Genomic DNA, 26,739 nt, shown 5'->3' with positions numbered 1-26,739 from the left:
CATGCATACACGCACGCATATACACACACACACACACACACACACACACACACACACACACACCCACACGCACGCATGCATGTACGCACTCATGAGAAAGCCTGTCGTGTTTGACTTCCTCACACGACACAGACCCAGACGGTGGGGTAAGAATACGCGCAGAGAAGCGGAGAAGAGCAGTCATGTGACTCGCCACATTCAGAAATTATTCATCCGTTTCTCCTTTCCAGTGCGCTCGCGGCTGCCCTACATAAAACTGCATTCTCTACGACAACAACAGAAGCTGAGCGCCCGAGAGCCCGCTGGCTGGAGGCCAAGAAGAAGAGCGTGCAGTCTGCAGATCACAGAGGGCCTCGACCTATGCTCCACTGTGTGCAACGATGTGCTGCTATTTGCGTAATCACAATCTTGAACACTGTTGTTGTCATTTGAAAGAGCAATCCAGAAGTAGGTCTAATACTTCGCCCTTTACAGAGTGGCTCTGGGCCATAAAAGAACAATTACCGCCTACCTGTTCACGTGCCTCTTAAGAATCATATCAGTTCATGTTCATGGCAAACTGGCTTGCTATCATTATGCTGAGATGCTTGAATTCAAAATGACTGCTTGACCAAAGAAATTATGACATACGTAAATGTGCAACCTCCAAACTGTTTAGGCTACTTCTTAAGGTGCTTGCACCCCAGCCCCCCAAAAATGCCAACAAACACTATCAACCACCAAGAGTTGGGTCAGTGTGTGCCGTTTGTGTGCATTTGTTGGGCTGTTTTGGATGGGGTTCAATGAGTTTAACATGTTTCTACGGTCATTATTCATCAGAAAGTTGGCTTCCTGAACAGTCTAATGTTAAGGTTTGTTAGACATTGTCTGGGCAGTGTTCAAGCACCTAAAAGTTACATGTGTTAATGCTGTAACTTGCATTACTTGATTGCTGCTACTAAAATGGGACAGAGGAAGTCGTGCCTGTGGGCATATGAAGTTGTGGGCCAAAGCACGTCACATCCCAGCCAGCCACCCCACAGAAACCTCATCAATAATGGGAACTACAGAGGGGCAAAGGGAAGGAAGCCAATGGCTGAAGAGCTGTGTTTGAATATCATCAAGGGCGTTTCACTACTGAACTACACTGCTGAAGTCAAAAGCCAGTGGTGTTTTACATTATATGTGGAACCTGAAAAGATGGTGAAATAGCAGTCCCTCCTTCTCATACACATTGATAAATACCTAGACAGACACACAGTCAGTCACAGATATACAGACACACAGTCAGTCACAGATATAAAGACACACATACAAAGACAGACAAGCATACACATATTGACAGACAGTTACTGACACACCCACAGACCGACAGTCACAGACACACAGTCACACACAGCCACACACAGGCACACACACGGGCACCATGATGACTCCTCAGTTATAGTAGTCTTCAGGCCTACTGAGGAATGCACTGATGTCATGTATTTAGTCTGCATGCTAACGACTTCTGGGATTCAAGTTCAGGCATATTACAGGGTTCAAGTTCAGGCACATTGCCTTTTACAATTACAAGGCATAATTGTCCGACACCTCATTCACTGGCAAACGGTGCTCAGACAAATTATCACAGTTTCCAGCCTCATAGTGTCAGCTTTAGAAAAGGGGCATAGAGTATAGGTTTGGGCGAGGATTTGGACAGAGGTTAGAGTTGGCACTAAGGTTACAACTAATGGGCAAAAAGGGCTTCTAGTCATTAAGGAAAAAGCAGTTCCCCTCACTATTGACTAGCAGCATGAGTGACTTGTGTTTGCAGATGTATAAGTTAAGTGAAGTTAGTTAGTTGTACTTTATTTGTGGTGTCGGAAATCTGACATTTTCTGCTTGGACAGAAAGATCCCTCACACTCTCAGGCACATCTCTATCACACACACACACACTCTCTCTCACACACACACACACACACACACACACACACACACACACACACACAACACACACACACACACACACACACACACACACACAGACAGACAGACACAGACACACAAACTTGAGGAAAGTATCTCCATGACGTTGGGGTATCAGGTGACCCCACTGCAGGCGTAACCTGATGCTAGCGCGGTAGCGAGATCGGCCAGATTAGCTAACGATCCGTACATAGGGCCTGCTAGGATACAAGGCTGCCATGACAACGAAGAGCAGGCGGAACTGACTGACCGGCGTATCAGATAAGACAATGCAGGACAGAGGGAGCAGCTCAGGCCTGCACTTCACCCTCAGACAACACACACACACACACACACACACACACAAACACACACACACACACACACACAACAAACTCTGATAGCACACAACAAACTCCGACAACACTTTTTTTCCAGGGCCACATGGACTAGGCCTACACCTCAGAGACAGAGGAGAGGCAACTTCTTCAAATACACATTCCCCCTTTCCATAAATCTGTATGCAGAAATAGCCTAGCTTTCAAATTCCCTTGAAATCGCTCTCCTTTCCTCCAGCATCTTAAACACACAGAAGACTTTCTACTTTCAAGTCATGCCACAGACTGGTGATAAGCGTCAGCCCGGAGCTGTGTGTCTGGGTCAGCCAAGGACACTGAGGTAGCATATCAGTTTTTGAACAATTCTACACCTCCAGGGGAAGGTTTCTCTCTCTCTCTGTGTAGTGTGTGTGTGTGTGTAGTGTGTGTGTGTGTGTGTGTGTGTGTGTGTTACTGCTCAGGTGACTGTGAGGGGCTCCAGGTTTATCGTATGATCCAGCCAGGTCTGAACCTGTTTTTGTTCCATGTCCTGTATGTCCTCATTGTAACAGAAAACACAGAAAAATAACTCAGAAGACTGAGCGTCCTGGAAAATGATTTAACTCTGTGACACATAAAACAGCACAGATGACCCAACATAAGGCAGCCTCAGATTTTATGTGGCCTCAGATTTCTAAATGAGTGCATGCTGTTAGGCTACATTTGACCTTATCTAAATCACAGTCACAGAGAGGCCATTAAATAAAACTGGACATACAAAGCCATGGACCAAAACAATCCATGACCATTTCAAAGAAGCTCATCAGTTATGGCAAGTTGCCTATATAGTAGCTTCATACTATGCTGCTAGAGCTCCCAGCCACCATAGAAAATTCTAGAAGGAGGGCCAACCCGAACAGGCAGTCCCCTGCTTTCTGTGGGAAATGTGTGACAGCGGTCGATTGTCCAGTTGAGACACCAAGCTACACAATGAGGCAGGAAGCAGACTTTCTGGGAAGACACACAGACACACACACACACACACACACACACACACACACACACACACACACACACACACACACACACACACACACACACACACACACACACACACACACACACACACACACACACACACACACACACACACACACACACACACACACACACACACACACACACAGGACTGAGTAGTCTTACTAATTCAGATTGTGCTCAGGAAATCCTCTTTCTAACTCAAACACAGGCCAGTCAAAGGCAAACGTCAGATAAAATGGTGGAGGTTTGAAATAATGGAGTCCCCTTTGTTCTCTTCAAGAGGAAATAAGCCTTCAAAACTCGAACATTCCTAAAAAACAACACTTTAACAGACTTGCAGCAGAACAGGGTTGCATTACCAAACTTTTTCTTGGATCAAGAATGTGAAGCTAGTCAGTCATTAAGGAAATGAGAGGAAGATTTGTAAAGGTCTCAGGTCTGGTTCAGAAAGTAGAGTGGATTTAGTCATCTACTGTAGTAGTGTTTCATTATGAAAATAAAACACACAGCTATTTTGGCAAAGCCCAGGGAATTCTTTATGAGGTGTCATTTCAGCCCTGACTAAGTGAAATGACGTCCTGCCTGATTTCTACCCTTCATCTTCAGTGTCTGACTAATAGACACAAATTAATGCATATGTGGGTTTTTCAAACTATGAAACACTGATTTGACACCACTTTAGAATAATGACATGAATCTTTTCTTACTCAATATTTTGGCTGTGTAATACATTCCCATCAGCACAGAAATGCTGAGCTCTTAGCTTTGGCTACAACTACAGGCTGTAGTGAGTCAGTATGCCAAGTTCCTCCCCTCTAATGGATATGGTTCATATTGGACAAGAAAAACATAATATCTATATTATAGATAATTATTTCTGGGTAATGTTTCTGGTTGCTGTATCAATGCCAGCCCTTACCTGGTTGTTATGGTAATTGGATGAGGTTGCTGGGATGTTAAGGGAGTGGCTTCTGGTGACGGCCGTTCCCGTCGAGGCCCGGCGAACAGTGGAGGTTTGTGGTGCATTCACCTGGTCAGGTGTGCTGCTGGCGCCGGCTCCAGCCTCTGGCTCATCCAGCAGCACGGCGTCCCAGGGGTCCCTAGCTGCACCGCCCTCCCCACCACTCTCAGGCCTGGGGGGGCACAAGGAGCCTGGAGGGGCCGCTGCCCCCACCGCCTCCTCCTGCTCCCCCTTGCGCATGGTGAGAGGGTCCAGGTCCAGCCACTCAAAGCGGCTGATGCTGGGGGGATCCACGGGCGCGGGAGGCGGCGCCGGCTCCAGGGATTTGGGCGGGGCTGAGTCCAGGTCCATGGTGGAGGACCGCTCGTTCTTCAGGTACTCCGAGGTGCTGGTAATCTTGTCGAAGAGCTTGGCCATTTCCGGGGAGACGGTGGGCGGCTGGAAGACCACAGGCGCCTGGATGGGCGTGAAGGGCATGAAGGGCGTCTGCTGGTAGCCAGACATGGGGAGGTAGGCGGGCATGGGCGGCGTGAAGCCGTTCTGGAAGGGGCAGGCGGGCTTGGGGAAGGGCGCGGAGGGGAACACCGCCGCCTGGGGGTGCGTGGGGGTGGAGAGGGACGAGGTGGAGGAGATGGAGATGGAGGAGCTCCAGGGGGAGCCGGCTACATGCTGCTGGAAGGGGACGGGGCTGTAGGCGTGCCCGCCAGGGTATGAGGCACTCAGGTTGCAGTTCAGCAGAGACGATGGCCGCGTCACCTTGCTGTTCATGTTCGTGTCGAACGTGGTGTCCAGCAGGATCTTCTCCAGCTCTTCGTTGGTCAGCTTGTTCACGTCGATGTTCTTGAGCGCGTCCTTCTCGCCGCGCTTCTTTGCCTCCGCCTCCGGAAATACGATGAGGTCCTTCTCTGGACGACCCGAGGCTACGATAGCAGCGGCGGCATCTGGCTTTACGGAGGGTCTGTTGGAGGACAAGGACGATAAGGACGATGATGACGACGCAGAAGTGGGGAGCGTGTGGCGTTTCTCGCGCTGCAGCTTGGCCAAGGCCTCCTCTTCCATACGCAAGGCCTCCTCCTTACCCACAACCCCCCGGGGCCGCATCATGCCGGGCGAGCCCGGAAGGTGGCCGTTGCCGCTGGAGATCTGGGCCATGGGGTCAGCTGGTCAGTGCCTCAGTCATGGAGACGCAGCAGGTGTGAAGATGGCTCTGCACAGGGAATACACTTCTGACAGCTAGAGGCAAGGAAGGAACAAAAAGAACATTGATAAAGGAATGTCTACAAGTCAAAATGCGTTCCTTAAAACAGGCTGTGTAAGATACCCTGGAAGAAAGCGGCCTAACAATCAATACTACATTAACATACAATACAAAACAACCAGAGGATTCTGCAAAATAACCAGAGGATGAGACATTTTTTAAAAACATAGCCTAATAGCCTATAACAAACACATTCCCCGGCCTGCATAACAACACGACAAAACTTGCATTTCTGCATCTCAAAGCAAACACTGTACATTTTTTTTTCAAATTAGCCTTTTCTTAGACGGCTATAAACGACACAGTTGACCACCAAGCTACTGAGTCCAGAACTCAGCATGTGGAGAGAGAGCTGAAAAGCCTATGCAGGGGAAAATAATCGAAACCAATCAAGGCCGACCAGCTCTGGAAATCCATAGCAGCCCTCTTCTGGGAGATGGAGAACCAGCAGCAGCCACCAAAGAATGCCCAGGTTCAGTGGAGAATTACAGTCTAACCACATCAACTAGGCTACATTGCATTCACTCAATCTGCCAATCAATCAATCAATCAATCGATCCTACAACAGCAAAACAGGAAGAAAAGGATAAATAAAAATGGCAAAGAGTTCTCTTCCTGTAGTTGAGCAGCTCAGACCTGCATGGACTGCATGCATCCAGAAGGAGAGGACAAGAGATGCAGCAGCAACAGCAGCCTCTCCCATCCTCACAAGGCCAGAGTCAGGGGAGGGGATCAAAGCTTCTATTCCCTAAAATGCAGACCATCTCAACATTGAGGGCAACCATTTGTATAAGAACTGGATTTATTGCAGTGCTGTGTCAGGTATTCTCTCCACTTTTCATGAACTAGTAAGGTGTATAAGAACGATCACCATCCCTGCTGATGTGGTATCGGTAGGCACTGGCCTGTTCCTTTAACGGAGGGAAACAAACACACACACACTTTTTCACACACACAGACGTTCACACACAAACTGTGTAATCCAGCACTCTTTCTACTTTTCCTATGGTTGCACAGCTGAGAAGAACACCACTCTGAATAAGCCCATTTTTGTTTCCCTTGTCTTTCCCTCACACACAGACACACACAAACACATACACACACACACACACACACACACACACACACACACACACACATCTCAGTCTTTTCTTGAACTTCCCTTTCCCTTTTGTGACCCACCAGGCTAGGCAGGGGCCATTGTGTGCTGAGGAATTTGGCACGATAGCCAAACCTGACTGCCACCCCTACTGAATGCAACCTCCACCCCTACCCCTACCCCTACCCCTGCCACTGCCCCTACCACTGCCACCCCCCATCCCCCCATCTGGTCTCTCTGGCGCAGTGAGAACACAGGCGGGGCACTGCAGCCTTATCAGCAAGGAATTCATGCCTCCGCCATGCCACAAAATGAGTCCGCTCGCCAGGCAGGGGCACTCGAGATAAACACCTTAAAGAAAATTGTGGAGAAACTGGAGAAGAATTCCAGAAAGTAAAGAAAATTCTTTATGTTCTGCAGAAGAACCAGACAAGTTGTTCATAGTGCTATAGGCTTTTTGTTCCTTTAAAGAACACAGGTCAAGTAAACAACAGGCGCTTTAGCGGTAGGAGTGGCATAGTTACAAAGTCACACAACAACTTACTGCAACATGAGCCGCCACATCACTGCCAGATAATTCAACTGTAATCACAACTCCACAACCACAGTGTGGCAAAAGACAGCTGATTAAGCACATGTGTGTGTGTATACACAGTGAGTTTATCTCGACTGTGCTGATAACTTTGATATGCCAGAGACCCACAGACACACCATTGCTACAGACTTAGACTGTGTCTGCTGTGGCCACAAAAGGAGAAACTCCAATTAAAGACCAGGGGCCGAACTGAAGGGAAATGATAGCCTTCACCATAAACTTTCAGGACAGTACCGGAGGGTGGCATGATGACTAAGGAACACTCTGGTTTGGTGCTCAATGTATCAAAAAGAGATCATGGAGATGTAGACCTATAAAGCTAGGCTAGTTGCCTTCTCAATTGACTTTGGATGACAATTATGTCCATGAAAACAACTCGAAAGGCTCCCCATAGCTACCTCTGAATATCAGTGCACTAGCAGAGGTAGTGTTTTAATCAGAGAGCAAGACAAATAAATTCTTGCCTGACTAGACAGATTTAACAACACACAGGCCCTACACAAAAAAAACAATAAACAAACTACAGTTCCATACTGCCTTAAATGGGTCAGTCAGTGATGTGACCTAATGCTGTGTTGTCCTGTTCCCATTCTGGTCGTAGACCTCAACAGTTACAGCATGCTTCCTCCACTGCATACATTTTAACAACCTTCCTACTTTCTTGAATTTCCCCTTGAGGATCAATAAAGTATCTATCTATCTATCTATCTATCTATCTATCTATCTATCTATCTATCTACTGCTGTTCAAAGTCCTCCAGAATTTAGCCCTTAAGAGAGGCCCTGTGTGTTAACTGGGTCACACACAGGGCCTTCACCTATGTTTGTACAGTTATCATCACCAAGCTATTCACTTCAAAATATACTGTACCTAGAGGAAAAGTATAGAGAATGTAGAACTCTCAATGGTATTTCATCGTCACTTGATGCCTAGTACTACAACCCAACACCACAACAGAAACACACAGACACAGATGCGCATGCACACACACGCAAACACGCGCGCGCGCACACACACACACCTAATTATTAAGAATGCTTTAGGGCTATAGCTCTATGGGGATTGGCAGTATGTAGGCTGGTGAAGACTAGCCTAGGTCTAACTCTCCAAAGCCTCACAGTTAAATCATGACTAATTTCTATTTCACTTAGTGTTACATCTTGGGTCTTCATGCTGAACTGTAGCTTGTCAGTGCATTTACTTGGGTCACACAGCTGTAATCACAGCTCTTGCAATAGCTGGGCTAAGACACTTTCTCTGCAAATACAGGAGAGCACGTGACTTATCTAACCTCTCACTGCTGTCTTCACAGAGAAACCATGCTGGGTAGCTGGCCATTGTACTTGTAAATGAAAGAGGATCTCTGTTTTATGTGTCTTTGTATGATTGTGTAGCAGCAGTGCAGCATAATAAGGCCAGTCAACCATGATAAATCTTAGGGGATAAGAGATGCAGACATAGCCCAGTCTTCAGCCTGGTTGTATGAACCATTGCTAAAACTGTCTACAGAGATGGTCTTCTAGGAAGTAGCCACAATGGTGACATGATTTCCTATGAATAAGAAAAGAAAAACTAGTGGGTGTGGGAATCAAATAAGAGGATGTTACCCAGCAGAAGAACAGTACGCGCATCCCATCGGCATATGTTTCCATGAGTGAAATGAGCTTAAACTTTCACAGGACGCGGAGGTAACCAACACACTTAATGTTATAAAACAAAATCCCTACTTCACTATTGGTCTGTTTATCCACCTGCTCACATGTTTATAGCCTTCCATACAGCCAGCCTTTAACAATAACAGACCATCATCATGAAACTGGCTTCGATCCCAGTATCAATAGCTGAGTTGAAAAATATAATCTCAAAATTACCAGGAAAAGACTTCGGAACTACAATTACCAACATCTTAATAATGTAGAAAATACATAGCAAATAACTGCCATCTCTTGATATATGGACCGCCATTCTGCTGCCCACTATTTCTCCCAGTTGGGAGTCTGGGTCTGTGGTTTATTTATAGGTGCCTCCATCTTGAGCAAGGTTGACAGGGAAATGTGGACTGCACAGCTGGCGGAGAGTGCAGGTCACAGCACAGTTCAGATCTCTAGCTTATCTCTCATCCCAATGCCACACAAATGTCTGCAGTCAGCTGCAGAACATTAAAGAGCATCCTCTTGAAGATGGCGAGAATATCTACTTGCCTGCGTCATCCTTGACTTGACAAACTTGGATTTAGTATGACTGCGTGTATTAGACTGTCAGACATGACAGGCTAGAACATGAATGGTGCGGCCAGATATTACAGATGTTGCCAATTGCAATCATCCATGAATGTCAAGACCAAAAGGGATGATATGAAGTCGACCTGGCATAATTGTAAAAATCAGTCAGAGAAGCCACATATGTAGTGGACTGCATCCCCACAAATATTTGACAAGCTGCCTGTAGTCTCGTTAAGAAACCCAAGCTCTTCAATCTAATCTGGTATCCACCAGAAAACCAACTCATTCAGTCTGCATCCATAGAGGCATAATAACATCACCAGACACTAGCCTCAAAGTATTTTCTATACTTTGCACCACACAAATATGTCAAATGCCAAAGGTTTATCCATAAGAACAAACCAGGTCTTGTTCAACCTGCATGAACAGACTTTCTGTGAATCTGCTGATGGACCCTCTGATACTGCAGGAGTTCAGCAGCTCATGTCTTCAGTGTATAGGCTACTAGCTAATTGGGCTCTGCTCATTGAACAAACAAAAAGCATCTATGCAATAACGCAAAAGGCTTTATAGAGAGACAGATCCAGCTCCATCTTAGGACCAAAGCTACATCATAGGCCAGTGCCATCACATTCAGTTTTCTATTATTATTATTTTGATCACAGAAATGGAGATCAGTCTAACTCAAATTATGAGTACGACAAACTCCCCTGCCTGATTTGTGTCTCTACAGACAGAGACACACGTGAGACCTCCTCCAGTCTGTATGCCAGCTTACATCAGCAACTTCTAAAGGCAGAGAGGGAGACACCCACTGACAATGGCTGCAGGACAACCCAAATCAAAGTTCACACTTCCCAGTGTTCATAATGCATATCACACCACGTAGACTAGCACCTCGCTAGTCTGAAAAGCAACAAGATGCAGACAGATCCTAAATACAAACATGAAATGGAAGGTCCTTAGATCCTTATTTATTTTCCCTGGACTAAAACTAAATAGGCTGTGAATTTCATGACACAGGACAGGTATAATTTGCGTACTGGCATGTCATGCTTGAAGTTGCCTGTCTTATTTCCTTTGAAGTATTCATTCATCTGTACAACCAATGGGGTTTGGCACAGCAGTCATTTAGGTGCGCGATTACTTTTGGAATGTTGAGAATATCAGGCGCTAAGGCCAGTGTCAAGCGCATCTCCATTCTATTGACATCAATGAAGACAAGCAAGCAAGCTTCCATCATTTCCGTCTTTGTTTTGCAAAATGTAGATAGTCAGAACTGTTGGTACTAATGTTTGGGCCAAGTGAAATCCCAGACACATCACCATCATCCCAGGTCTAGTCAAACGACAACACTGAAATAGCTAGCATTTCTATAACGATCCATGCATTAAGCTCAAAACCTGATAGAACAAAAATAAGTAACATAGTAGCCTAGCTGCCTCGTTGCAATATTTTGCTGACGGAAAGAAAACAAATACCCTGACAAAGTTAGGTTTGGAAACAATTACCATTCAATTAGATAACTGGCCTGCAAATTCGTGATGCAGCTAGCTGGCTACTAGTTGTAAAAAAAACTAACGTTACATTATAGCCTACGCTGGGTGGATCAGACTTTATCCAAAAAGTGTCAAAGATTGTTTAGATTTTTAGAATCAGCTGATCAATCCGTGACAAGCAACATAAGTTAACGTTACTCCAAAAGTGAAATCCCAAGAAGTAAGTTGGTTCCCAAACTTTCAAGTAAATATCATTTCAACCATCAACTTAGTGACCTGCCAACAAAGTAAGCCAGCAACATAGAGAACATACCATACACATGTCTACGCCACGGTATAAATAATATACCATCAAATCTATACATTTACTGGTTAACTAATCATCTTTGGCCAATAAAAATCGCCACCAACCTTCAAACTGTTCGTTCTCTGTTGCTCTCCATTTTTCTCTGCTGTAGGAAAATTTGTCTATCTAGTCTGAATACAACGTCAGTTCCTGTTCAGTGAAGTTTACGCTTGGCGTCGCCAAGAGGGACCGTAGGGAAACAGCGGCATCTTGTGGTCTGTGAATTCACTGTTTGAAGTGATGTGTGGTTTGTGGCCGCTGTGTGGCGAACACTGGGAAGGGCACAGTTAACGGTATGTCTATGGCTGTTAAAAGCGCAGTGTAGACGCAGGCAAATGGCAATTTCTGAACGCGTAAACAGAGGTTTCATAATTAGATTTTGTGAAAATATAGCGTTAAGGCCTGTAGTTTCTAACGCTCTTCAGAATAATACGCGCACAGATATAAAACAGATTAGTAAGATAGGCTAAATGAAAGATAGGCCTGTTCGGTTTGGTCACTGTGTTGTAAGAAAAAGCAGTAGACTAAATATCCACTTAGAATAAGAATGAATGAGCAAAACTGGTTGCATGCATAGGCCTATATAGTTAAATTATTCTGCTTATTTTGGTGTTTATTTATCCATGCTTAGACATTGAAAGTATACCCTACTTTTATTGTAATGGAACTTTGTTACTTTTTATTCTGAGTTCGTATATTAGGCTGCTTGTCTACATGGCGCTGTCAACAGTTAGGCCTAGAGCAAAATATGGAATAAAGCATGCGTTTATTTTCCTTAAAAGGCTCTTCGCCAGACATCCATTTTTGTGATAGTGGAATTTCCTCTTTTTACAGTCTATGTGGATTTCAGACTTCAGACTGATTCATCGTCACCGCTTCTCTGAACGCCACGTACCTTTTCCTCTTACGTCAGGGAAAACGCTGTGCATGAGTGTTTGATTGACAATTTGAACACTCAATAGATATCCAACATGAGTATCATAAACAAGGAAGTGAATCTTGCTGGCCAATAGTACTTTCCTGGGGGCGTGGTGTCCGAGTTGTACGGCACTTTGAAGGTTGCATCCCTAGACGGGGACACTTGACTTCGAGATGATGACAGGTGGAAACAAGCCTTAAGCAAAGCAGCTCGGTAATAGCAAATCCTGTACGAGAAGAGCCAGAGACGGAGAGAGAGGTAAGCAAGAGATGTGTTGAAAGATGCGCCTGTTAAGGAGTTGTTGCTTTCATTTGTTTTTTTCTGGAAGTTTATCTAGCGGGTCTGTTTATGTTTGTAACTATTGTGGGCAGCCTATGTCGGTGAAAGTGTGGAAGAAAATGAGAGTGTAGGGGTTAAATGCACTGTAGCACCGTTTTTTTACGCACACGTCTTTAACGCTTTCTCAGTAACCAGACTATCACATGATAGTGACAGGGAAAACTATTATTGTTCCTTACACGGAAATGTGTAAAAGCTTTGTCCAACACGTGTAACAACGGCGTGATTGGTCTTAGCGAGGTTCCACTGAAGATTAAGATTAACACCAAGGCCCTCCTGAGAGCACAAGCCTTTACTTACTTGTCTAGAATGGCATTATAGGCTACTGGTAGGTCCTACACTGCTCTGTAAACATTTCTGGTTCAGATGATATGCCAAAATCCAAATTGATGAAGTCTATTTCGATCCTAATTATAATAACTGATTGTCTTCTTAAAGATAAGTGACATCATATTCTTACAAAGTAAGACTGAAAGTCGAAAGAAATGAACAAATTATCAGTCCAAATTTATTGCCACAGCTGAACAGTCTTTTGCAAAAAATAGACATCTCTTTTACTTACCATTCTCACCTTCTGCTTATAAATCACATTGTTATGGCCACAGAATTATTTTATCTGCCAGTTGAGTTGTTATCAGATGCGCTAAAGTGGATAGGCCTATAGGCATTTTATGGAACAAATCCACAGCATCCACAACCTTTGGCCTGTTCCATCTTGTTTGTGATATAGAAAACATCTAAATGTCTTCAAGATCTCACCAGATGCTGTAAGTCTTGCAAAATGTGGAGACATTATCTACATCCACTTTCTGATGATGAAATTGTAGAAGACTCAAGACTCAACATGAAGCTACTGTAACAGTGGTTACCGAGCAACTTTTGGGTTCTGCTGATGGACAAAAGCCTGTTTCTGTGCAACGCTGTTTCAACATATCTTACACAACCCATGGATATCAGTGTTGAATATCCAAACTCCAAAGCAAACGCTAGTTGCCCTTTGTTTCATTCTGTTGATTTTGACAACAGTGCCGCTCAATGATATGTGAGTTCAAAATTTAACAGCAGCATAGCAGAAAACCGTCTAAATCCTTGTTTGGCTGAGGCTGCAGGTTTTCAGTCGCAATGATACAATTGTACAATTATCCTTCTTAAAGCACTGGGCTTCTTTTGTCTTTTGTGTATTATGCAACCTTCCATTACCAGTGTAAGTTGCACCTTGTGCTGGTTTATCAAACACAGATGGGGACACATAGAAGCATGCAATATTGCTTTTGGCTGGTGCTAGTGTGTGCGTGGGTGTCTGTGGATGCGGTGCCCATTGCTGTGGACAAGAATAAAGCTGAGCCACCAAAAGAGAATCTGGACCCTCCAGAGAGCACAGTAAGTGAATGGGAGGGGATTGGTTGGGATGTTAGACCTACGCAGTAGTGCCTTTACAAAAATGTATAGCCTACTTTCAAAATGGAATCTCAAGCTCATAAGGTACACTAACAGAGGATTCATTCAAACAGCTTTAGTTTCAACCAATTTACTCTTATGGTTTACATGGTGCTATTTTAGTACTGCAAAACTGTGTGAAGATTGGTCATGCCAACAGGGCTTTGCGCAGTGGCAGTATCGTAGCCTATGAGGGTTATCCGAGGTGCGATTATTGCTAGTTGAAAACTTTACCCAAGACGACTTGAAATATAGTCCGCAATGGCAATGTTTGGTAGACTCTCTTAAATTTCCCCTTGGGGATCAATAAAGTATCTATCTATCTATCTATCTATCTATTTATCTATCTATCTATTTATCTATCGATCTATCTATCGATCTATCTATCGATCTATCGATCTATCTATCGATCGATCGATCGATCGTGTCTGTCTATGTCTTTGCTAGTTTGAGATAGGGACATATTGCCTGGCAGAATAAGACCCAAATTCATTGTTTCTGGTATACCTCAGGTTCATTTTGAAAACATCAGACCAGCCTCTAAATTGGCATTGACCACTATTAGGACTGGGAGCCTATACTACCTACTTTGTCACTAATGATACAGGCTGATGTAGCCTTTTCCCAAACCCTGTTGTCTTTGCACTTGATGAATAGATTTGCATACCTTCTTCCTGTAGCTTCAATTCTTTGATGTTTGCTAGCATTGCTACTGCTGTTTATAGTGCTTCATTTAGCAGTATCACTCCATCTATATTTCAAATGAACGCTTCACTTCAGTGTCATCAGCAACATCAGTGGTCGCTAGGAGGCGATCCATTATGCACTCAGACTATTATCCCAGGTGTTAACTGAGTTCAGACTTGTGAACAACAGGTGTGCAGAGCCAGGCTAGGAGCATAAAGGATTATTCTTAGATTTAAGTTTGTGACATGATATTAGAATTAATCAAAACAGACCAAGCAAAATTCTGTGATGTCAGAGTGAGGGTACAGCAGATGAAAAGGGGGAAAAAAGAAACATTTAACGACAATTATGTCTAATCTTGTCACTGATTACGAAGATGGACTGCAGTGACAAATGCCCAAAACATTAAGACTAACATTGAACATAGAAATATATATTTGACATTACTGGCACATATCCATTATCAATCACAATAGCACAACACACAAAGCGGACATCTAATGTCCTGAGCGAAGAAAGCATTTAAGTATGTCATTCATTGCAACCTCTCTTGGTTGAGTTGGTAAGACTAAACCTGCACACCACATAGTCCTTTTGTGATGTGAGAAGTGGGATTTCCTTCACCTTTATGCAATCTTAACCTTTATGTGACCCTTAAAAGTGGGGCAGTAATTTTACAGTTGAACAAATCTTTTGAATACTCGCCTCCAGCAAAAGTTTTTGTTTTCCATTTGAAATTCAAAAGTGCTTTATTGGCATGACAACTAGGGTAATTGTTTTACCAAACTAGCTTAATCATTCAGTACAGCTGCTAAAGTTCTGTAATTATAAGACACCTCTGATTATTTTACTCTTATGTCCGGCTCCTAACACCACAAGTGAATGACACTATTCTCACTTTGAATTATGTTTTCTACAAGGTACCGCCACAAAAGTTTCAGTTTACCAAAGTATCAAGCTCTATTGTGCTATTTGTTTTTAACATTATTTGTTTTTTATTTGAATTATTGATTTGTAGGCTATAGATCTTATATGTTTTACAATGAAATAGCCTTCGATACTGACATAGCATTAAGTCATATTTGCTTGGAAACTTACAAATTATGGGGATTCTTACAATCAAACCAGTAAGTAAACTGTTCCTGCGTTTTTAAGTTAACCACTGTGGATGTGTATTCAAAAAAGTACTTAAGAGGGAACACTGCAAGGAGGAGGGCCGAGTTTCACAATAGCCGGTGTCTGCCAGAAGTATTCCACTATCTTTCAATTGACCAATGCTTACGTTTACAGGACACTGGACTCCACTATGACCGCTACCTGCGAGAGGTGATTGACTTCCTGGAGAAAGACCCACACTTTAGAGAGAAGCTCCACAACACCGACATGGAAGCCATCAAGGTAACAGAGAAACCAGAGAGTGGACTTCAGCCGGCCCCGTCTGGTTAAATATGTGTCAGATGTGGGCCTGGGTTTACTCAGCTGCCTCTCTCTGTTTACAAACTACAAGGCGAGCTCCTAAAGGGCTGTCTATTTGTTAGAGTCACCCTAATGTTAGGTGATCATTAATGTGTGTGTGTGTGTGTGTGTGTGTGTGTGTGTGTGTGTGTGTGTGTGTGTGTGTGTGTGTGTGTGTGTGTGTGACTGTCTGTGTGTTTTCCGCTACAGCAAGGGAAGCTTGCAAAAGAGCTTGACTTTGTGGGCCACAGCGTTAGGACCAAACTGGACGAGCTGAAAAGACAGGAGGTGAACCGGCTCCGCACGCTCATCAAAGCCAAGCAGGACGTGGCGGGAGGGAAAGGTACGTCTGACCAGTAACAACTTGTCGGAGAAACCAGGTAGTCCCTCTCAAGAGTTAGTTGGTCTATATCAGTGGTTCTGTCATTCCCCACTTTGGAGGTGGGGAATTTTCAAGCCCCACCTGATTTTGCATTTTGGTTCCACGTTACATTTCCCATCTCGGTCCACGGGATCAAGATGTTATTTTAATGTCAGTCTGTTTATGACACTTATGTTTGCTGTTTTGTTTTGAATTTATGATCTTCCTTGTCAAAAAAGAAAGGTACTATTAAAGATAGGCACAAAAAACTTTATCTCCTGTTCCTCACACCCCACCTGTCATGTCTCTATTTCCCACTTTGAGAACCACTGGTCTATATTACAGTTTAGTTATGTGCTGGAAAGGATATGGGTCAGCTATCGAGTTTGTAAAACCTTGCTGGAGGGGGTGATTGCCTCTTACCACAACTTCCTCAAGGTTCACTTTAGTGCACCTTAAGATGGGGTCATTTCCTTTCTCAATGTTAAAACCTAAACAGTTAGGTGCTATGCACTTTCATTGTGGTAATTTGTGGAAATCTACTAAAAATTAAAAGCTTTGAACCATGTTGTTTATGCTGCCAAATCTATTAAAAAGGGACTGGAAAATGGTATCAAGTCCAATCTTATCAATCATGAATATGACCGTTTTGAGGGTTTTAAGTCACCCTTCCCATTATATCTGTAGGTATGACGGTGGACTATGAGGCTCTCCTGAGGCAGTTTGAGCACCTGAACCATATGAACCCACACACGTTTGAGGTGGACGACCTGGACAAACTCATTAAATCAGTAAGCCTTGACCGATTATCCACTACAGAGAGCTGGTTATGCATTACTAATCACTGTACTATTCACTCTTATTGTCACCAGGGGCATTATGTAAGCTAACATTTTGGGTGGGCAGAATTATAACTAGATGTACCGCATAGTGGTACAAAATATGATCGCCGCTCCTGTACATCCTCTCCGTGAAAATAAATTAAGCTTGTCAATTTTTCCATCTCATACTCCATCCCCTACTCTTGCAACTTTTGTGTATGCTTGTATGTGCGTGCCTGTGTGAGTATGTGCGTGCGTGTGTGCCTGTGCGTATGCGTGCGTGTGTGTGTGTGCCTGTGTGTGTGTTTGTGTTTATGTGTGTGTTTGTGTGTGTGTGTCTGTGCGTGTGGATGTGTGTGTGTGTGTGTGCATGCGTGTTTGTACAGTATGTGCGGATGTTTGTGTGTTTGTATGTGTGTGTGTGTTTGTGTGTGTGTGTGTGTGTGTTTTTTATTGCAGCCAATGAGTTGTAGGTAGTGTTCCAGTTGTTCAGTTTATAATGCCATGGCAACGAACTGTAGCCTACCTTGACAGTAACAATTTTGCTATAAAAATAAATGTGTGTTCACTAAAGAAAATCAGTCAAACCACCTGGGCACATTTGCCTACTACATAAAATCCATTTTCATATGCTAGACAGTTGCAGCATGGGCTCTGTGCTAATTGTTGCTGGGGGAGCACATGCCCACCAAGACTGTATTTAAGTTATTAAGTTATCCCTCAAAAGTCTTTGAATATCTGAGACAGTCCTGCCTTGTACCTCCTCTCCTCCTCATCATCCTCTACCACTAGGGGGGGGGGGGGGTTCCATAAAAGTCTAGTGGGGCACCATAAAAGTGTAGTGGGGCACCAAGTTTCATGTGTGGTGGTTTGTTTCATGTGTGGTGCTAGCAGCGGTCATAATTAGGGGTTGATGGAAAAGGAAATAATGAACACAATTATCTCATATGTCATATTCAGACACATTTAGGGGATAACTTAAATACAGTCTTGGTGGGCATGTGCCTCCCCAGCATCAATTAGCACAAAGCCACTGATTGTCACTCTCAACTGAATATCACTCCATCCATTTTAGCCCATACTGCAATTGTCTAGCATATGAAAATGGATTTTATGTGGTAGGCAAATGTGCCCAGGTGGTTTGACTAATTTTCTTTAGTGAACACACAGGTTTATTTTTATAGCAAAATTGTTACTGTCAAGGTAGGCTACAGTTTGTTGCCTTGGCATTATAAACTGAACAACTGGAACACTACCTACAACTGATTGGCTGCGATAAAAATCTACAGACGGCGCATAGAAAGACAAGCTCTATGTCTATCCCTTCGGTTCACTGATGGCCTCGTGAACAAACACGGGTCTTTTATCGTGTTGTTGTTTTGTTTGTTTTTTTGTGTCTTGCCATGTTTGCTTTGTTGTTGAGTTTTGCATTGGTGTCTGGTTATAGGGTGTTGTGTGTGTGTGTGTGTGGGGAAGAGGCCTTTTTGTCCATGTTATGTGTTGTGTTGTGTTGTGTTGTGCTGTGTTTGTAGCGGTGCTTTGTGTCAGTGCTGTGCCCGTGCTCATTGCTGTTCACTGACAGCCTCTGCCTCTCAGGCCACAAGCGATCTGGAGAACTATGACAAGGAGCGGCATGAGGACTTCAAGCGCTATGAGATGAGGAAGGAGCACGAGAGGCGCGAGCACCTGAAAAAGCTGGACGAGGAGGAGAGGAAGAAAGAGGAGGCGCACTACGAGGAGATGAGGAAGAAGCATGCAGACCATCCCAAAGTGAACCACCCTGTGAGCAAAACATGCATGCAGACAGATAAAAAACAATCACCCACACACATATAGTGTTGGTGTCACTGTCTCTTAAGTGGTCGGCTGTGAGTTCCTGTCACTTAATATCTGCTGATGGGGGGAGCCATGGCACAGCGGGCTCAGTGCCCTCGGGACTCAGGTTCCAGTCCGACCTGAAGTCATTTCCTGAACCCACTCCCCATCTCTCCTCCACTCATTTCCTGCTGTCTCTACACTTTCCTGTCTAATAAAGGCTAAAATAGCCAAAAATATAACTTAAACAAATAAATACAATACAATAAATCGCACTCACCTTTACCCTCACCTTTATCGTCTGTCTGTTTGTTCGTCTGTTTGTGTTTTTAGGGAAGTAAGGACCAGCTGAAAGAAGTGTGGGAAGAATCTGATGGTTTGGATCCTGAAGACTTTGACCCAAGGACATTTTTCAGCTTGCATGGTAATCTCTGAAAAATAGCTTGGTTACAGAGCCCATTTCCAAAAAACACTTCTCTCTCCCTAAACCCCAAACGGTACTTCAAAGTTTACTATGGTGAAGTAAGTGCAGATGCTTTAAATGTTTAACTTTTTGTGTGACTTGGTTCACAGATACCAATGGAGATGGCTACTTTGATGAGCAGGAGCTTGAGGCGCTGTTCACTAAAGAGGTCAGTACTTGTATAATTTGTACAAACATTATTTTGTAATTGCAAAAAGCAAGCAAACAAAATGTTCAAGACTCCAACACAACACAATCTGTTGACACATCTATTACACAGGCAATTATTGAAAATTGATTTTAAATAAATTCTTACAGGATTATTATGCAACTTAATCAAAACATTACAAGAGTACTGAGCAATTGTTCATTATTCATGAAGAATTCTTGTGTGTGAGCAATTGTTCATTATTCATGAAGAATTCTTGTGTGTGCGTGTGTGTGCGCGTGTGTGTGTGTGTGTGTGTGTGTGTGTAGTTGGAGAAGATCTATGATCCTAAACAAGAGGAGGATGACATGATTGAGATGGAAGAGGAGAGACTGAGGATGAGGGAACACGTCATGAATGAGGTAAATCCAAACACACACACACACACACACACAGACACACACACACACACACACACACAAACACAGAACACAAAATCCATCCAAGTCAGGCCCCAAGCTGTGATGCTAACCGCTGGTGATGTTTTTGCAGCTGGGCCCGTAGGAACCCCTGTGTGTGTGTATGTGGTGTAAGCGACGTGACTGTGTGTATGTACTGTATGTGTTTACATTGAGTTAGAATGCAAGTTTGCAGTAAAACACAGCAACATACAAATGTCACTGAACAGTTGGACACTAAATAATTTGCTTTCAGTGGAAAGATTTTGGAGTTAACAAAAGAGACGTTCTGTGAGTTAATAAAATGTGGTCTCACAAGGGGAAACTAGTCACAGCTTTGGTCTTATGATGGGATCTTTGCCTCTTATGCATAGCTGCTATTCGGCTTAATCTTAGGTGGGAGCAGATGTGAACCCAAAGTGAGTGAGAGAGGGAGGGAGAGAAAGAGGTGGTTTATTTAAATCATGTTCAAAAGAACAATTTTGTACACAATAACTGGCCAGAGACTGAGCAGGAATCTCACAGATCATGGGCCTGGTTTATTAAAGGTTTATGCATCTATTTTGGATCTGTTAAATGAACTAGGGGCTGATTTGGATGGTTTCAAGAAGGGGTTGTGCAATATCTGTCATTACAAAATGCCTTGCAACTCTGCATTTCCATGTGCCCGGGTCGTGCACGTTTATGCACCAAATTGCTTGTTTGCCTCACTTCCTCTTACATCTTAATTTAATCTGATATAATTTCATTTTCCGCTTCCAGTCAGTATCAGACTCTGCATGACAAAGACCAATAAAACCATTATTTAAATACCGTAGTCCCTGTTGTGTTTGAACTCGTTGCAAATCACTCAGTTTGTTTTTGAGTTAATCATCTGCAAAATGTTAAACATGCAATTTTTTCACATGTACACACAATTTAGTACTAGCATTAGGGCCTGTGTCAGCAAATGCAAAAATGTCACATTAGTAACAGCATTGGTCTAAATGGGCTCTGTTTTGACAGACGTTGCACAAAATGAGATCATACTGTCATGTTTCTGTGTCGTGACAATGGCCTACAAATGCATTCTACATAGCCTCACCCATCTCTTGTTCCATCACATTTGTGGTCAAAAAGGATCATTCATTCCCATGAATACATCCTGCTTTAGAAGTTTAGAACCTCATGCAAACTCCTCTCTGTCATCTTGGTGTTGTTTGTAGGTGGACACCAACAAGGACAGACTAGTGTCCCGGGATGAGTTCATGGCTGCCACTAAGAAGAAGGAGTTCCTGGACACAGACCCCTGGGAGGTCAGATTTATTAATCAAGTTTTAAATATGTTAGATTAAGGGCTCTAACTTAGGGGGTGGGCAAAGTGCAGTCTGTCTACAAGCTGTACTCTGTCAACAAGTTCTCGTGCATTAATTATAGTTATCGTGTGGCATATGGGAACATTTAATTGATTTATTAATGTTTGCACTTAAAGGCACCCTTAACAGTTTTTTTTACCTTTAACATAACGTTTCCAAAATAATTTTGATGGCACATATCCTCATAACATGACGAACAGCACTTCTGGCATTGTCGGAGCGGCCCTCTGTAGGCGATTACTGACCTAGCACCTTTCTAGTTTCGGGTAGGAAACTGCCCCACCTCCCCCATTCCCCCTCAGAATCGAAACAGAAAAGAGCTGCTATGCCACAGGAATTCAGAGATCTTTTTCTACAGACTACTTTCAGTGCATTCCCTCTATAATATATCGGAGTTATGTTCATACTTTGTTGCAAAAGACTCATATTTCGTTTAATTATTATTACGCTTCTCAACTGTAGGGGGACCCTGAGACCAAATCTAGTTTTAAAGCACATGGTATTAAATTAGAAAATTGTTTTTGCCTAGTTATTACTTTTGCTTTAGTTCGACTTAAGAGTTAATACTCAAATTAGGGCCCTGTGTTTAGATGTGAATCAATGATAGTCACAGACAACATACATACTTCACTATTACTGTCCAGATTGATTTCCCAAGATGTTGAAGCTCATATTGTTATAGTTTCATACTGTATACGGTCGGTGTATTTATTGTTGCCAATGTGGACATGCCTAAACACTAACATTTTGAATAAATTGACCTTATGGACAGTCTTGTTCTTGAAGTTGGTCTGTGTAGTAAAACAATATATCATTATCTATGACTCATCATTTACTATGACTGGTGCCAGACCCTGGAGCAGAATCAGCTCTATACAGATGAGGAGATGAGGGAGTTCGAGGAGCATCTGGCTCGGGAGGAGAACACCCTCAACCAGAAGACTGTAGACCTGGATAAACAGCGGGCAGAACTGGAGCGGCAACAGGAGGAACTCAACGCACAGAAGTTTGAGTTACAACAGGTACACACACACACACACACACACACAGAGTAGAAGAAAACACTGAAGCCAACAACAGGTGTGGAAGCACCCGGTAACCGGCTCTGCCCACCCACAGTACCTGTACATAATGACAACATAAACATACTGCCGAGTAGCCATAAGCCACAAAGGGGGAAACAGCACCACCAAAGGGCAGTGTAGGGACCTAACAGTGATCGAGTTTGGTGTAAATATTTAATAGTATCGTCTGGTATTGCTTTTCTATGCTGTAATCTAGTTAATTGCAATAGTCTAATGTTGTCTAGCGTGACACTCATTGTGGGTGAGTGTTGTGTTGCAAGTATGTAAATGTGTATATATAGTGCATTTGTCATGCACTAAGTACAACACAAAGTACTTTACACAGAGGACATAAAAAAATCCATAAGTTAAATTAGTTCATTGGTTAAAACCAGCAAAAATGTTCATTGGCCAATGATAGTGACTGGCGTGAACAGCGCATAGCATGGTGTCATTGAACAGACCAATCCGGTAACCTTGCTTGATATTGTGCAGGCGATGGAACACATGGAGAAGATGAAACAGCTGAAGACAGAGTCTCCAGCAGAGGTCAAAGGTGAGGGGAATTTCCATTCATAATTGATCAGCTATTCAGTTTGAATGTCATTTTATGTGTATATCTGTATTGTTATCTGTATGTGCAAATCCAAAACAATACAGATGAAACGGAAAGTAACACGTTTGGTATGGTCGTGGAGGCTTAGCTGCTGTTTTGAATCAGATCTGCTGTGCTACTTGTTTCTTTTCCCCAGGTAGTGTAGTTCCAGTTTCTCCTGGCCAGGGAGCCATGCCGGCTCTCCCAGCAGACAGCAAACCCATCGCACCTGGGCACCAGCAAGACTTGCCATTACACTCTTAGCATACCCTGCTCTGTGTATGTGTGTGTGTGTGTGCATGTGTGTATGTTTGTCTTTCTCTTTGTGGTTACTGTTCTTCTTTGTGCTTTGTTTGTGTCAGTGGATCAGAATAGGGCCCACAATAGACTGAAAGACAAGCATCTGGGTCCACGGTTCACAGTTCACAACTTTCCCATGTCCAAGCCTTTCAATGCCTTCATAACAATATATAGATAATTTAACAATATCTCATATGATAACTCAAAAGGGTAGTCAGTGATTTCAGAGACTGTCAGGAAAGATGTAGATTTTATAAGGCAAGATATGTTGTTATGCACAGTACATAAACAAGATGTTTACAATGTTTACAGCACAAAGTGAACGAATGTCTTACTGAGTTTAGTCAAACTAGCCCAAGAGGCACTTGAGGTATATAGGAACACTGAAAGAAATGAGAGATTATATTTACTGTCCATCCAACAAAATCCTTTGTATTTTTTACAAAGTTATAAGAATATATATAGAAAACTTTGTGCAAATGTATACAGTCCATGAATGTAGAAACTAATTTAAGTGCTATCACTGAAGTGTGTGTGTGTGTGTGTGTGTGTGTGTGTGTGTGTGTGTGTGTGTGTGTGTGTGTGTGTGTGTGTGTGTGTGTGTGTGTGTGTGTGTGTGTGTGTGTGTGTGTGTTGTGAGAGAGATGCACAGGTTTGTCTTTGATGCCTCAGATAAAGGTTACAGGTACAGGTACTCAGATACTGTTACGCTGTAGTTATCTCTCAAGGCAAAGTAAATGACATCTGAAAGGGGCGTAGCTAAGGGTAGGTTGCATGAGTTCTTCGACCAACCCCACCCCATCTGAAGGTCCACATTTCTGCCTCAACTCTTTTGAGATATGTCTACTTCTCTGTATTTGTTATAGGTCTTTGGGTATAGAGTAGACTATGTTTTTAATTTAAAATAATAACAATAATAATGTAATTAGTCTAATGCATACTTTATTTTGAATGGGCTCATTTTATATTAATCAAATACATAAAATCTATCCTAGAATGTATCCTGAAATCTGCAGTCCCATGCTAGATAGTCTTTGGTATTATACAAAATACACAAATTAACTTATCAATAAACAAAACAATGCATGAACATCTTGGCTGCTGTAAAAGGCCTAATTAGGCTACTTATGAATCTGAATTTGGATAAGTTGAATTAGACTTTCAAAATGCAGAATATGGATTTTGCAATTATGTAGTTCTGTTCAGGTATGTCAGTAGGTGGCTTATAACTTTATAACTTAGCTTCATTAACGTATGAAGTTATTTTTTCTTTCATATCTAGTGCTGTGATTATACAGTTATTTGGCAGTCCACCTCTGAAGTTTTAGTATGGTTCAATAAGATTGTCTGGTAGAGGTATGCACAAACTAAAAAGGTCCACAAATTGGAAAAAAGACCCACCCTATCCACCTAGCTGGCTACGCTCACCTGATGAATTGTGGGAAAATGCATATTCCCCTGCACATCTATTCAATGTTGGAGTTTTTTGTCCTTGCAAGTTCAGCCCTTTATGTTCTTTTGAGTAATTAAGTGTGTGTGGATGTGAGTATTAAATGATTGAAGCTTCACATGTTTGTGTCTTCTATTTTTACCATGTACTTGTTTGCCAACAGCTTTAAGACAAGTTACGTAAATATCATGAGATCAGAAAACATGATGTGGCTTGGTCATCTTAGCTATGAGGTCACAAGGTGTGAAATGAATTGCAAAAGGGAATTCATACTTGATCTGGTAGATGCAATTAACTATTTCCTAGGACAAATCAGGAGATTATCAGGAGATTGATAGCCTATATTATTATTATTACAGATACAGTTTAATATTAGGGCTGTCAAAATAACTGGTTAATTTTGATTAATTAATTTGAGAAAAAATAACTGATTAATCGATTCTGTATGACCTTTGACCCCGAGCCGTTCTAGTTCGTAACCATTACTGTAAAATGAAGGAGAGAGAAGAAAATGTGCTGCCTAGATCATTGATTGGAACATTTACTTTTAAAAAACGGCCTGATGGTGTTGACAAAAATAAAGTGTTGATTAAAATAAAGTCCTCTGCAATGTCTGCAGCAAGGAATTTGCACATCACCGGAGTTTGTCAACTCTAAAGTCGCACATCAATGGAAAGAAATAGTGTTGACATTGAGGGGAGTGTTCATTTATTTTCATTGTGTCCCCTAGGTTATATCTGTGGAATGAAATGCCTTGTATGTGAAAAAAACTTCTTCCCGAAGCACTTTTGAATTTATTTCCTCAGCATATTAGGTCATATCATAGATTATTATGGCCATTATTTGAACAGTGAAAATAATAATAAAATAGTTTTTGAACTTTAATGTCACTAATGCTGATTATTCAATGATTCATTTGAATTTAAATATTTAAAATACTTTCTCAGCAAAAATTATATATGCGATTAATTTAGATTAATTAATCACAGAGTATGTAATTAATTAGATTATTTTTTTAATCGATTGACAGCCCTATTTAATATACAACTTCTATGCAAACATAGCAATTTCTCGTGTAAGTAAATCTTGACTTTCTGTCACCACTAGATGGCTCTATTTGACAAACCAGCAACTTTTTTGTTCATGTCCTCTTTGGGGCTTCTAGTTTCTGGAGCCCACGAAAACGTGTCTGGCGCACAGAATAAACTAAATCACTAGACAAACGCATATTTGTGGACTGGAGTCTACCTCTAAAAAGTACACATATCACATCATATGTTATTGATTTGTTTATTTAGAAACATTTGGTCTATCACACTAGCCTACACTACACAACATAGGCTATTTTACCGAGAAGCCATACCGCCACTTTGTGGTGCGCACACGCGCAGTCGCTTTACAGGCTGTGTGGTCAGAAGTGATGTTGGCTGTTTGTTCTACATTACAAGCGTCGAATTCTACCCTGGCTCTGGCTGCAAATTACATTTGCTGCACTTAGGATGCGTCTAGATCATAGACTAGTCTATGGTCTAGATTTATAGGCTATTCGAATTCATTATCACTCATCATATTGATTAGGAAGCATGAAAAAGACCCTTTCGTCAAGGCATAGGATTCTCTCCTGCGCTCCCATCAGATGGGTTTACCCGAGGCTTATGGTGAATATTAGCCTAGCCTACTACTGTCATGAACTCAGGAGCCCGTGGGCTACGGGGTTAAGTTGAGTAGCTAGGCCTACTTTGCCTACAGATTCACAGAGGCCTAGACGGTGACCCCACAGCTTAACAAACTTTGGTGTCCTTTGGT

The 26,739-nt window shown here is 42.6% G+C and overlaps 2 protein-coding genes and 1 non-coding gene across 3 annotated transcripts in view; 2 read left to right on the top strand and 1 right to left on the bottom strand.

Annotated features, from left to right (window-relative positions):
- Positions 1 to 11,414, bottom strand: part of pik3c2a (phosphatidylinositol-4-phosphate 3-kinase, catalytic subunit type 2 alpha) — a 38,964-nt gene extending 27,550 nt beyond the window's left edge. Inside the window, exons 1-2 of the mRNA XM_076262742.1 lie at positions 11,332 to 11,414; positions 4,206 to 5,480 (exon numbers count right to left, since the gene is read on the bottom strand). Of these exons, the coding sequence (XP_076118857.1) occupies positions 4,206 to 5,399 (1,194 nt within the window). The 5' untranslated portion in view covers positions 5,400 to 5,480; positions 11,332 to 11,414. The remainder of the gene's footprint in view (positions 1 to 4,205; positions 5,481 to 11,331) is intronic.
- A 924-nt stretch (positions 11,415 to 12,338) lies between these two features.
- Positions 12,339 to 25,051, top strand: LOC143099814 (nucleobindin-2-like). The gene is made up of 13 exons (XM_076262735.1): positions 12,339 to 12,443; positions 13,764 to 13,904; positions 15,939 to 16,046; positions 16,314 to 16,446; positions 17,152 to 17,255; positions 18,882 to 19,067; positions 19,434 to 19,524; positions 19,674 to 19,732; positions 20,041 to 20,133; positions 21,375 to 21,464; positions 22,376 to 22,546; positions 23,084 to 23,144; positions 23,341 to 25,051. The coding sequence occupies exons 2-13, from the start codon at positions 13,764 to 13,766 to the stop codon at positions 23,445 to 23,447; spliced, it is 1,344 nt and encodes a 447-aa protein (XP_076118850.1). The 5' UTR covers positions 12,339 to 12,443; the 3' UTR covers positions 23,448 to 25,051.
- LOC143110279 (U4 spliceosomal RNA) lies at positions 14,122 to 14,263 on the top strand. The gene has a single exon (XR_012984114.1). It is a non-coding gene; the product is annotated as a U4 spliceosomal RNA (small nuclear RNA).
- Positions 25,052 to 26,739: the final 1,688 nt, after the last annotated feature.

The sequence above is a fragment of the Alosa pseudoharengus genome, unplaced genomic scaffold, assembly GCF_046254945.1.
Source record: "Alosa pseudoharengus isolate Yale_2024_CS ecotype anadromous, Long Island Sound unplaced genomic scaffold, YU_APseudo_1.1 YU_APseudo_1.1_scf_10, whole genome shotgun sequence".
In the NCBI taxonomy this organism is placed as follows: Eukaryota; Metazoa; Chordata; class Actinopteri; order Clupeiformes; family Clupeidae; genus Alosa; species Alosa pseudoharengus.
Note: the sequence above shows the minus strand (reverse complement) of the source record. Positions and strands in the feature narration are given on the sequence as shown.

Bases quoted from the DNA above. Each gene is read 5' to 3' on its own strand.
- LOC143099814 (XM_076262735.1), top strand. From the start codon at position 13,764: ATGGGGACACATAGAAGCATGCAATATTGCTTTTGGCTGGTGCTAGTG. The intron at 19,525-19,673 runs GTAATCTCTGAA...CTTGGTTCACAG, and splicing joins GACATTTTTCAGCTTGCATG to ATACCAATGGAGATGGCTAC. The intron at 19,733-20,040 runs GTCAGTACTTGT...GTGTGTGTGTAG, and splicing joins AGGCGCTGTTCACTAAAGAG to TTGGAGAAGATCTATGATCC.